The following is a 12,608-nucleotide window of genomic DNA, read 5'->3' as shown; positions in this document are numbered from 1 at the left end:
TCTGAACTGATTGGACCTTGTTACCAGACTGAGCTTTGGAAGAATCCCTTCACATGCTGATCAAAACGATGGATGCAGACGTCTCTCAGAGGTAAAACATGCTTCTGAAATGTGACCTCAAAAAGAAATAAGTAGAAATCAGCAAGTCCAAGCAGTGAAAATTACAGAAATCAATACAAATAAAACAATGAAGCTAAATTAATCAACAAGCAGAAAAACTAAAATCATTTAGATTGTAAACAAATCTTTCATCACACACACACACACACACACACACACACACACACACACACACACACACACACACACACACACACACACACGAGAAAAACTTTGTAAACAAACAAGTGAAACATGAACTCTGTGCAGTGAAGTCAGATGAGATGTTGAGCTGTAATAAAAGCACTCAAACGTTTGACGTCAACATCTGGGAACAAGAACCAAACTTGTTTTTCACAACACAACTAAGGATCAGACTGTTTTCACACAAAGTAGAAATTTGTGTCAACAAATCCAACCTTTCTCTCACTTTTCAACAAATGTTAGCAAGTTCATTTGTTCCTGGAAATTCTCATCATCATGCAAAGAATTTAACAAATAATAAGGGAGGTAAATGCAACAATAAAAGCTAAACCTAGTCTAATTCCAGGTTCATTTCAGGGAAAACTCATTTGGATTTCAGCCCAGAATGGAAAAATGGCATCGTGGGAACGAGTCTGACTACTTTCATGAGGGAAATTTGGAAATGTTGAGGTTTGAAGATTAAATTCATCCCCTCTGCAGCCACAAGTCGAGGTGGTCTCCACTGATTAGCTAAACAAACAGCCAGCCTGCAAACATGGTCGCTGTGAACGGGGAAGAGCTTCTTGTTAAAGCTCTGCCTCAAGTTCCTGCACGTGTTTATCGGTCCGTTTTGTGTCCTTTTCTACACCGCTAAGAGGCTGGTTCAGAGGCTGAACCAGCTCATCGGGACAGCAGGCTCTGTGGTTTGACTGGACCAGGACTCTGGAGGAGGAGGTGGGGCAGAAGATGCTCTACGAGATCAGGGCTCGAAGACCCTGAACCCGCTCTTCTCCCGCGTTTGTCCCTCGTGGAAACAGCTGCATGATGCAGCGACTTCAGGAGGCAGCAGGAGAGGAAAGCTGGAAATGTTTTGCCTTTATTTCCTGATGTCTTTACGGAGTTACTTATTGCAATTTTTATATGCATGTTGATTATTCTTCTGATTCTGTCTCGTTACCGGTGTGAATGTGAGTGATGGACCACCACACAATTTCCTTATGGACCAATGAAATATCGATCTGCATCATTCCATCTGTCGCAAACTATCTCAGTGTGAACAGAAAGCAGTCCGCTATCTTAACGGTGCAGCCTAAAAATGAGTTGGATTTATTGTCACTGGAATTATTCTGACTGCACTAAACACTTGTTATAATCATACAAACATAACTATTCATATTTCGTCACAAAGGCAGAATCTGCTGTCAGAAAAGTTTGCTTTCTATCGATTGGCTGCTGGTGAACCAAACCACGGGTCATCCAGTTCTTCTGCAAGCTGCTGCAAACGGACGAACTCTGCAACATCCTTCAGCCCTGAAACCAAATGTCTTCTTTTATCAGCTTGATGTACAGGAATTTTTTCTTCTTTCATGAAGTAAAAAACTGCTTTTCATCTCAGCATACTGACGTCCTGCTGCTGATGGGATCAGCTTCAGCTCCCCTTCAGCATTTCTAAAGATCCGCTGGACGAGTGTGACCAGCAGAACCACCATGAAACTGTTGCTTCTTCTAAAAGAGGCTCTTTATAAAAATAGAAACTATATAAAAGAAATCTGTGCATAAGCAGCGACAGAAGTCTGTGCAGATGATTGACAGGTCTACGGTCTCTGAGCCAGACGGCTCTTCCCCTCTTCTTGTTCCACCAGCTTGAAGTGGGTGTATGACAAGATTCCCGCCAGCGTGCAGAGGATTCCCAATGCCTGAGTTAGTCAGAAAGAGAAGGGGTTCAGGAGAACATAATGGTGGCGTTGACCGTTGCTGGGTTCAATGACTGGAGCTGCTTGTAAAGACTCACCTGGTTGAGGGACAGTGGGTCATGGAAGAGCAGGTATCCTCCAACCAGTGTGATGCAGAACTTAAAATGACCAAACATGTTGTAGCTGATAGCCAGAGTCAAGAAGGAAAACAGTGAAACCTACACACACACACACACACACACACACACACACACACACACACACACACACACACACACACACACACACACACACACACACCCTCTCCACAAACACACTAAGTTTTTATTCTTCCTAATGACATTGTCTCAAATGCGGTGATTTAAAAACTGGTACAAGTAAAACGGTCCTGAGGTCCTGAAACCCCCCCCCCCCCCCCCCCCCCCCCCCTAACTGCATGTGCAGGTGAGGATACGTGACTGCTGAGGTGTTTCCAATGATCCAGTAGATGGACAGGTTGACCAGGAACGCCACCACACCGGAGAACAGCACCGTCACCTAGGTAACAAGAAGCCTGACGGTAAAATCCTGCAGCGTCGCTCAGGCAGGTCCAGTAGAAACTAAACATGTCCAACTCAGCTTCAAACCAAGCCAGCAGTTCACCTGCTGCAAATACAGCAAGGTTATCTTATCAAAGGTGTCGTGTTGCGTCTGACCAGAGCAGGAAGCGACCACGGTCCAAATATTCCTCCGTCTCCAGTCAGTGGCTCAAACATGGGGATGATGCAGAGCAGGAAGCCTGAGGAGAGAGGAGCCTGACAGAGGAGTCTCACCGTTAGTCCTGCACCCAGGGAATAGGACTGAGGAGTCTCACCGTTAGTCCTGCACCCAGGGAATAGGACTGAGGAGTCTCACCGTTAGTCCTGCACCCAGGGAATAGGACTGAGGAGTCTCACCGTTAGTCCTGCACCCAGGGAATAGGACTGAGGAGTCTCACCGTTAGTCCTACACCCAGGGAATAGGACTGAGGAGTCTCACCGTTAGTCCTACACCCAGGGAATAGGACTGAGGAGTCTCACCGTTAGTCCTGCACCCAGGGAATAGGACTGAGGAGTCTCACCGTTAGTCCTGCACCCAGGGAATAGGACTGAGGAGTCTCACCGTTAGTCCTGCACCCAGGGAATAGGACTGAGGAGTCTCACCGTTAGTCCTACACCCAGGGAATAGGACTGAGGAGTCTCACCGTTAGTCCTACACCCAGGGAATAGGACTGAGGAGTCTCACCGTTAGTCCTGCACCCAGGGAATAGGACTGAGGAGTCTCACCGTTAGTCCTGCACCCAGGGAATAGGACTGAGGAGTCTCACCGTTAGTCCTGCACCCAGGGAATAGGACTGAGGAGTCTCACCGTTAGTCCTGCACCCAGGGAATAGGACTGAGGAGTCTCACCGTTAGTCCTGCACCCAGGGAATAGGACTGAGGAGTCTCACCGTTAGTCCTGCACCCAGGGAATAGGACTGAGGAGTCTCACCGTTAGTCCTACACCCAGGGAATAGGACTGAGGAGTCTCACCGTTAGTCCTGCACCCAGGGAATAGGACTGAGGAGTCTCACCGTTAGTCCTGCACCCAGGGAATAGGACTGAGGAGTCTCACCGTTAGTCCTACACCCAGGGAATAGGACTGAGGAGTCTCACCGTTAGTCCTACACCCAGGGAATAGGACTGAGGAGTCTCACCGTTAGTCCTGCACCCAGGGAATAGGACTGAGGAGTCTCACCGTTAGTCCTACACCCAGGGAATAGGACTGAGGAGTCTCACCGTTAGTCCTACACCCAGGGAATAGGACTGAGGAGTCTCACCGTTAGTCCTGCACCCAGGGAATAGGACTGAGGAGTCTCACCGTTAGTCCTGCACCCAGGGAATAGGACTGAGGAGTCTCACCGTTAGTCCTGCACCCAGGGAATAGGATGCTAAATATGCTACTAAAATAGTCAAAGTCAATAGTCAGGATGACTCATATCTGAACTGGACGCGTACATCATACTTTACCAATTCTGTCCAAAAAAAGCTTTTTTTTTTTTTTTTTAACAATCACTGAGGTGAAATCTGAGCAAAATAATATCTATATGTTCCCTTTACATGTTTTAATAGAGATGCTAAAGAGATGAAGCAGTTTTAGAAGCATCTTTTATTTCTACGAGTCTGTTTCACGACTTATTGTGTGGACATGTCAGTAGAAAATACAAACACAAGAAGAAGATTGTTAGCTATCTGTTAAAACCAACAGTCCTCACGCTGGCGTTCACATAAAGTCCTGTGGAAACACGACTGCAAAAACTGAAATGTAAGATTAAAAACCTTAAACTGAGTACACATGTGCTTATTATTTTAAAGGTAAGATAATTCTTGGTTTTTATTCCAGAGAATTCCTCTTGTTTTCAGAGTATTTTTCCTTGTTTTGGGAAGTCCTGACAAGCCAAATTTTCTTGTTCTGTTGGCAGATAACTTATCTTATCTTATGCAACATTTACCTCATTTTTGTATATTTTTTTCTTGTTTTTTAAGGCTGAGTTGTTGCAGTGTAGAGTCTAAAAACAAAACCCAAATGTCCCAAATGAAGAACGAAAAACCCCAAAATCAGCACTAAAACGTCCTAAAGTAAAATAAATAAATAAATGCAGTCAATTCAGAGTTTAATTCCAAGAAGACTGAATGTTAAAGGTCCCAAAAGTATGAACAGGGCCCAAAACAAGCCCCAAAACAGCAAGTCAAGCCCTGAAGGAAAAAGCTCTAAATAAAGAAGGATGAGGCTGAAAGTCCAGAACTAAAGTCTAAAGCCAAACTAAGGCCAGAGTAAAGAGACCAGAGACGTCCAGAAGCTAAATGCTGTTCAGAAGTCCAAATAAATCCCAGGTGGAGTTTCACACAAAGAGCAGCAGGTCAGAGGTCGGCGCCATCAGAAAGCATAAAGTATGAGGAGATAGCGAGCCGAGAACAACCTTTAACCGTTCGGCAGCGTCTGAGTCATACCTGATAGTAGAGGAGCTGCATGGAGTTCACCTGGAGCTCATGTTGCTTCGCCCCCACCCACTGAAAGACAAACAGGTGCTTTCTTTTAGAGGGGGGGAAATCAAATAGAAAAATCGAAAAATATTTTGCTTCAAAATTTTATAATCGATTTTTTGTTAAAAAATCTTTTTTTTCTTTCAAATAAATAATAATCCATAATAAAATGTCATTTTTATTGTTTTTATTGATCTTTTAACTTGTCTTCTTGGGCATTATAGCAGAAGAATGATGGTCTGGCTACTGGGTTGTTTTTTCTCACTAAAATCAAGGAAAATGATGAGTAAAAAAAAGTTTTATACATTTATTTTGTTTTTAATCGACAAAAATCAGCAATATCAAAGAATTGTGAGAATCATAATTTAAATCAAATCGGCACCCAAAAAGCCATAGTTGCTTTCCTGCCAGACTTCAGCTTGTTCCATCCTCCACCAGAAGCCAGAACTTTGTTCTTGTTCTCGAGGCTCCGAGAAGAAAATGACGTCATTTTGTTCTCGCGAACTTTTTTCTTGTGGGGCTTCGAGAAGTATCGTGTGATTGGTCGGACATAGGAGGTGGGCGTGGTTAACACGGAGAAAGCATGAAGCGGAGTTGCTGCTTCGCGTTTTTACTGTTGCAGGTAAAACGGATTGTTTTGATAAAACAGCTGATCGAGGTGGTGAGAAAGTACCAACATTTTTACATGTGGCATTAAAACACTCGGACCCAGCCGCGTGCACGACCCGCCCTGCCGCGTGCACGACCCGCCCTGCCACGGACGAAGTTGTTCATTAAATATGAAACTAGAAAAACACTCGGAGAGCGGAAACCTCCGCCGAGCACGACGTTAAAGAATCCTTTTCAAACATTCCTGGATCCAAACGGTGATCCGGATCACCACCAGAATTTAATTAGTTCTTCATTTTTACATTTCCAACAACTCTTGACATTTTTATAAAAATCTGTCCGTAACCTTTTAAGTTATCTTGAGCACAAAGACGGCGGGAAAAACATAACCTGGTGGAGGTAACAACCGGGTTCATGGCACATAAAGCAGACACCGCCCCCCGCAGTGACCCCTCCCCGCTGCAGACCTGCTTCTCGTGGAGGATGGATGGACCTGACGAAAAGGAAATTTTATCTTTTTCTTGAACTCGGTTCTTGCTTCTCCTGGAGGATGGAACAAGCCTTTCAGTCATCGTCTTCTCTCTTCGTGTTTACTCACCACCTGGTAAAGCGAAGTCACCAGAACGCCCAGCGAAGCAAACACAGTCCCCTGCAGGTTGAACCGCACGTCGTAGTAGGAGTTTAAAATAACTCCTAATGTTATGGGCACCTGCACACACACACACACACACACACACACACACACACACACACACACACACACACACACACACACACACACACACACACACACACACACACACTCTGATTAATGGACCCAAGGTTACTGCAAGAATTACAGAGATGAGATTTCTCACCAGGGTCAGTTTAATTTTGGTCGAGAAGGTCTTCTTGTAGTAGGTGGTCTGGATGAGGATGATGACGGGCGTAGTCATCGCTTTAGCCAGCTGGTACGTCCCGATGGAGTTATTCTGCAGAGAGAGGTTGGTGAAGGCCACAAACCCACAGAAACTGAGCGCCAGCCACACAATCCGGCGCAACGGGAGGCTTTTTGGGGAGAAAATGTCCATTTTCTGGCAGATGTAGAGTCCCAGCCAGGTGACCACAAAGTGGACGAGCGTTAAAGTCATGTTGGGGAAGCCGTAGTGCACGTAGATCCATTTGTTGATGAAAACGATGCAAATGGAGGAGAGCAGGTTGACCAGCAGGCCGGCGACGATGCGCCTGTTGGCTGAAAAACCCAGGAGCTGTGGCATGGTTCCAGAGGTTTCCGAGCTTCACTTCTCCAGCAGAGTTTTGTTGGAACAAACTTAGTTCATGCTGCAAGCGGAGAAGAGCGCGTTAGAAAGTGGAAAGTTGAGCTGCTACCTCTGCATGGCTGCTGCATATGGAGATGCTCGTGTGGAACATCTGCCAAGTCTCACATGGAGGAGCTGAAACTGACAGCTTTTTATTCTCCATCCTGCTGTGTGCAGCTGATGTCCACAGTGTCGTTAGTATGACTCACTCATCCTGCAGGACGGAGTGGAATAACAATCCCCCATGCTGCTGGAGGAAAACACTGGAGCCCTCAGACACCGAGGATGAATTTACCATTTAATCAGCTTGTTTTAGCCAGTTTACACAGTTATAAAACCCTTTCTGACATCTTACCTTAGAAACACTTCCAGAAGAAGTTTTTTAGCATTAAACAACATCAACCTCCCTTTATAGAGATCTTCTCCTGTGTGGAAGTTGTAGGATTGTCTGGTGTTTGTTCTGAACAAATCTGGACTCCGGTAAGTAAGAGCCATCTCATTATGACTAAACCGGATCCACAACTGGTAGAAACGAGCAGCGACTTTGGTGAAATAAGCAATGCAGTGATGTAAAAACACTTTGGCAGTTCCAGGAAAATCCAGAAATTGTTTATTTTCTTAAACAAATTAGTGCAGATTTTGGAAACTGCTTTGCAATTTACATTTATATTGTAAGCAAGCAAAAAAAAAAAGGAACAAAAAATTGGCATTAATTGTGGTGGCTTGGGGGTAAATAACTCCAAATAACATTTCAGGGTACGCTACATGATGTTATTTAATACGAAATTAATAATTCCAAATTAAAATTCGGAATTAATGTATTATCCTACGAGTTTACATGAAAATAATAATTACGAATGAAGGTTTACATGAAACACATCCTAGCTTTATTCCTCTTTAGAGCGGTGGGTTGGGAAGGGTTCTGATTGGACAGAGGGTGCACGTGACGTATGACGTATACCGGAAATAAACAAAGTTGGCTCCATGCTTCTTGTCTTTTCAGTCGTAACCATACACTGTACAGTATATGAAAGATGGATGATATATGAAATATATGAAAGTGAAGCCTATGCAGAAGTTCATAAAACTGCAGTTCCCCCTTCATCCACTAGGGGCTGCAAAACAGCGCAAATCTCCATAGACTCCCATGTTAAAACGACCAACTTCACAGCAGAAATAAACATGTTTACAGCAGAAATAAACATGTTTACAGCAGAAATAAACATGTTTACAGCAGAAATAAACACATTTACAGCAGAAATAAACATGTTTACAACAGAAATAAACACGTTTACAGTCTGGTACAAAAATCCATTTGAGGTTTAATAGGTCAGGTTTACCTTCATGACAACTGTGGGGGGAGTGAATTTTTTTCTAACTCGCCCGTTTAAAAGTAATTTAATCTTGAAGTTCGGCATATTTAGGGGCATGTTCTTTTGATTGACAGGTTCCCGATCTCCTGCTTCAAGTCAGAAGAACGTAGAACAACCGTGGTTTTTAGCCGGTTAACGTGACTTAGCTTTAGCCTGCTTACCTCTGTTAGCTGGTTATCTCCCGTTATCTCCAGGTTAGCTCGGTTAGCTCTTAGCTACAGAAAGCTCAGAGTTCGCTCGATGTCACTCAGCCTCCCCTCTCAGCTCCACCTCTTTGCCCATATTTGTATTTTTCGAGTGTGACGAGATGCATACCCCTGCTAAGATGGTGATGGTAGGAACCGCCCACCGAGCTTCAATTTAGCTCTTCAGAAACCTACGGGTGATGTCACGGAGGCTCCGCCCATCTATGCAGTCGTAACTTGTAAAAACTACATAATAAGTACCAGTTTCGCCGCTATTTTTATTATAAAGTTGATGTGGCAGCTCAACACGAGCATACTACTTCACTTTCTGCAGCAACTGAGAAGGAGAAGAAAGATAGACTACCGAACACGGGAGGGAAAACAACGCGCGGACAGGACAAGGTAACGAGCATGCTCAGAACGACTGGAATTAACTTAGAGAGGAATGAAGGTTTACATGAGGACTTAAATAGTTCGTAATTAAAATGCGAATAAACCAGCTACTTACATCGGAATTAAGTTTAATCCCAAATAGAAATCAGCATTAGGAATTAAGTGTTTACATTGTCGTTTTTCATCAGTTTAAAGCGGAATTAACTTTTATTCAGAATTAAACAGGAATTAAAACTCCCATGTAAACACGCGGATTGTGATTTTATTAACGTAGTTTCATAAGAGCTTGGTGAACATGTTAGAGATGAACATTAGTGGAGCAATCTGGCTAATTTCCAAAAGGCTAAAGTTCTAAATGTCACACTCATAAAACCTCATTACAGTTTTATAGCTGAATGCAGAACTTAAGTAAAAGTGATGTATAAAAGTCGACAGCCACTCCTTGTTTCTTTATATCAGTGCTCGATTCCAGTCCTCAGGCCCTCCTGCCGTGCATTTTGACACGTTCCTCCTCCAAAGCAGCTGAGTCAGATTACTGAACTTCCTCATCAAGGTCTTTGCAGCCTGTTAACAAGTCTTTTACTTTATTCAGGTGTGTTGAGGTAGGCTTGCCTATAAAACATGCAGGGCAAGCGGGCAGGTGGGGCTGGACATGAGAAACACTTGGTCTTGATGACAGGCTGCTAGAAACAAAGCGCTAAACGGTACAACTTAAAATGGGTTCTTTACAAAGTTTTCTATCATGCAGGGGTGGCCGGTCAGTCCTAAGTATCGCTGTCCTGCAGGTTTTCTGTGTTTCCCTGATCCAACACACCTGGCTTCCATTAAATGTATCCAATAGCTGATTAAGTTCTGCACAATGACTGGTTAGTTTGAGTCAGGTGTGTTGGAGCAGGAAGACAATGAAAACCTGCAGGATTATGGACTTCAATATCCATATATTACAGTTTAGTTTTGAGGGTAAATAACTTCAAATAACAATAAGTTTCTGCACAATAAGTTGACTTTTCAGATCTGATTTTATTTCGATTGTTTTAATTTGTTTTCTTTTATTTTTTAATTGTTTTTTGATGTCTTAATTTTTTTTTAAAAGTTGTCCTAATGTATGTTATTTATTCCGCTTTCTTTTATTTTTATGTGGCACTTTGGTCAACGTTATTGCTTTTAAAGTGCCTTATAAATAAAGTTGTATTGCATTGTATATTGTATTTAGTATTAAAATGAAGTTTAAAGGAAATGTCAGCTGTTTTCAATTTTCTTTTTTCCTGTGTTGTCATATCTTGTATACTTACATATATCTGTGTACAAGGCCGGATTATGGGGCACAGGCCCAGGGGCCCATGTGGGGCCCAAGTCGGGGAAACACCAGCAGTTTGGACATAAAACAAAATGAATATCAAAGCCAGATAGTTACACCACAGTGTCCAGTGTGTTGCTATTGGTACCACTGGTTGAGAGATATTAGAAATGTCATTTCATAGTGTATAGTGTATCATTCACTATTTTTACAATATTGCGGTGGGGAAGGGGGGCCCTGGAACACTCTGGGCCCAGGGGCCTGTGCACTTTTAATCCGGCCCTGTCTGTGTAGTATTCGTATTACATGTATTTTCCACTAGTGTAATAATTTTGCTATGACAGACGTTTAAGGTTTTAATTTAACAGCTTTTCTTCACTGATTTTAACACATAGGCTCTGAAATAAATGAAAGTGGCACTAAAAACTTGAAAAACCAGAGACATTATAAACCTATGTGACTTTAACATAAGTAATGCAGCTTAAAATGAATCTATTACCACATAAAGTATGGCTTGTTTGTTTAACGGGATTTATATCACGAAGATAATTAGATCTAGATACAATATCAGGTCTTTTAACTTACAGCCTAACTGGCTGTCTGTCCGTCTGTCCCGCATTCTGCCACGCATGAAGGAAAGTTTACCTGGGGTCTCCATCTTCGCTCCGGCCAAACAACCCGAGTTTGGAACCTGAGCCTGAGTGAGCGTCTCTTCGCACAGCTCGGAGCTCCTATCCTGGTCCTTACAGCGACAAATCCCCAGCTGGAGGAGTTTATTTTCCCTGTTCTCCAAAATACGGCTGTGATTTTCAGTTAAAAACCACGAAGCGGGTCCGTGTGTTCCTGTTTCCTCCGTGTTGCCGTAAGACTGAACAACAGCGTCAGCTAACGGACCGGAGGATGGCGGGGGGAGCAGAGATCGTCTGTATACGATCACATCTCACTCCACACAGATTTAAAAAGTAGGATTAAGAACGATGTCTCACTACGTATACAGAAAAAAGTAATAATTAAAAACTTGAAAGTTAACACTTAATATTTATTGTTACAGTTGTGCACATGTGTATTCATATCCTTTTATTAAAGAAAAGGTTGAATTTACAACAGTCATTGAAAAACTGGAGTTTTAAAAAAAGGAACAAGAACTAAAAATTTGCAAAAAATATAATTTAGTAACATAAGACACCGTTTTTTCATTTAATTGAGTTGAAGAAAGAAAAACACAAACAAAGAAACAAATTGGTCCTGGACAAATTAGAGCACTTTTCTGTTGAACAGTGGGACAAAATACCTGCCAACAGGTGCAGAAGTCTGACTGAGAGGAACAGAAAACACCTGACTGGAGCGGAAACATTAAAGAATTGTTCAACAAAATATTAGTTCATGAATGATGTAATTTGTAATACATCATCTTATTTGTTTGTTTTTTAAAAAAAAAATATTTCCATTGAGCCAGAATTAGAAAATAATGTTATGATTTTCATAAAATTTTTACTTATTATTACTTTGGTCAATTTCATCTTATTTTACAGGCAGCTTTTTCCCCCCCCTTCTTCAATGAAAATGTATGAACAAATATGAGCACAACTGTATATGTAAGTTTATCTGCATATCTTTGGCCAAACATTAAACTCATATTCTCGCATGTCTTCTTGGAATATAATTATATTACACAAGTACCAAGCAATACCTCAGGCAGAACATACATGAAGTCAAGTCAATATACAAAGACATGATAATTGAGGCCCTGTGATGGACTGGCGAGCTGTCCAGGGTGTACCCTGCCTGTCGCCCAAAGCCGGCTGGGATAGGCTCCAGCTTCCCCGCGACCCTGAATTAGAATAAGCGGTTCGGAAAATGAATGAATGAATGAATGATAATTGAGCAGTACAGAAATATAATAGAATGAAGACATATTACATACACCAAGTAATCCTAAATATTATTGTTGATATAAATGTTGCTATTGTTTTGTTGTTCCCTCACTGTAACTGCTTATTGTATTCATATAGATTATGACATATAAAGGTTGTTGTCGTGGTCATGGTCATGGTCGTAGTGGTAGAGGTATTACGAATATACTGGGTTGCTACTGTTGTATTGCTATGGGTTAATATTGTTGTCATTGACATTGTATTGCTCATCACTGTAGTGGGATTACATAAAAACTCATGCTTCTACCCACTCCTTTTGAACGTTTTGTCATCTTTTATTTCTATGTTTTTTTTTCTTGTTTTTGTTTTTAGATTTCGTTATGTTGAAATAAACTTTTTCAATAAATCAAAGTTAAAATAGTTCGGTTATACTAAGACATTGCTTCTTGTGGCATTGTTTTCAAAATTGTTTGTTGGTTTTTCTAGCTTTCCAAATTAATATGTTCTGACATGGTTTAATACTATGAGATAAAAATCTTTTTTTTATTTTCCTAAAATAAGA

General features: G+C 42.0%; 1 protein-coding gene across 2 annotated transcripts; it reads right to left on the bottom strand.

The window, feature by feature from the left end:
* Positions 1 to 11,024, bottom strand: slc35e3 (solute carrier family 35 member E3). 2 transcript variants are annotated; one of them, XR_013771805.1, is made up of 9 exons: positions 10,818 to 11,024; positions 6,484 to 6,946; positions 6,225 to 6,335; positions 4,985 to 5,044; positions 2,672 to 2,770; positions 2,431 to 2,513; positions 2,075 to 2,159; positions 284 to 1,979; positions 1 to 245 (listed from the first exon to the last, which is right to left on the bottom strand). XR_013771805.1 is itself a non-coding variant. In XM_079263537.1 (8 exons), the coding sequence occupies exons 2-8, from the start codon at positions 6,880 to 6,882 to the stop codon at positions 1,878 to 1,880; spliced, it is 939 nt and encodes a 312-aa protein (XP_079119663.1). In that variant the 5' UTR covers positions 6,883 to 6,946; positions 10,818 to 11,024; the 3' UTR covers positions 1 to 1,877. The 2 variants fall into 2 exon arrangements, 1 of the variants encoding a protein (XP_079119663.1); XM_079263537.1 differs by having other exon boundaries at positions 1 to 1,979.
* Between the last annotated feature and the right edge of the window lie 1,584 nt (positions 11,025 to 12,608).

Source organism: Telmatherina bonti (genome assembly GCF_933228915.1).
Source record: "Telmatherina bonti genome assembly, chromosome: 23".
Classification (NCBI taxonomy): domain Eukaryota; kingdom Metazoa; phylum Chordata; class Actinopteri; order Atheriniformes; family Telmatherinidae; genus Telmatherina; species Telmatherina bonti.
The sequence above is the reverse complement of the archived record's forward strand: the minus strand, read 5'-3'. Positions and strand labels throughout refer to the sequence as shown.

What these genes read in the sequence shown, in the direction of transcription:
- slc35e3 (XM_079263537.1), bottom strand. Translation starts at nt 6,882, where the DNA reads ATGCCACAGCTCCTGGGTTTTTCAGCCAACAGGCGCATCGTCGCCGGC. An exon ending in GGAAACACCTCAGCAGTCAC is followed by an intron (nt 2,160 to 2,430) that starts GTATCCTCACCT and finishes TCTGGCTATCAG; the next exon opens with CTACAACATGTTTGGTCATT. An exon ending in ACCCACTGTCCCTCAACCAG is followed by an intron (nt 1,980 to 2,074) that starts GTGAGTCTTTAC and finishes TGACTAACTCAG; the next exon opens with GCATTGGGAATCCTCTGCAC.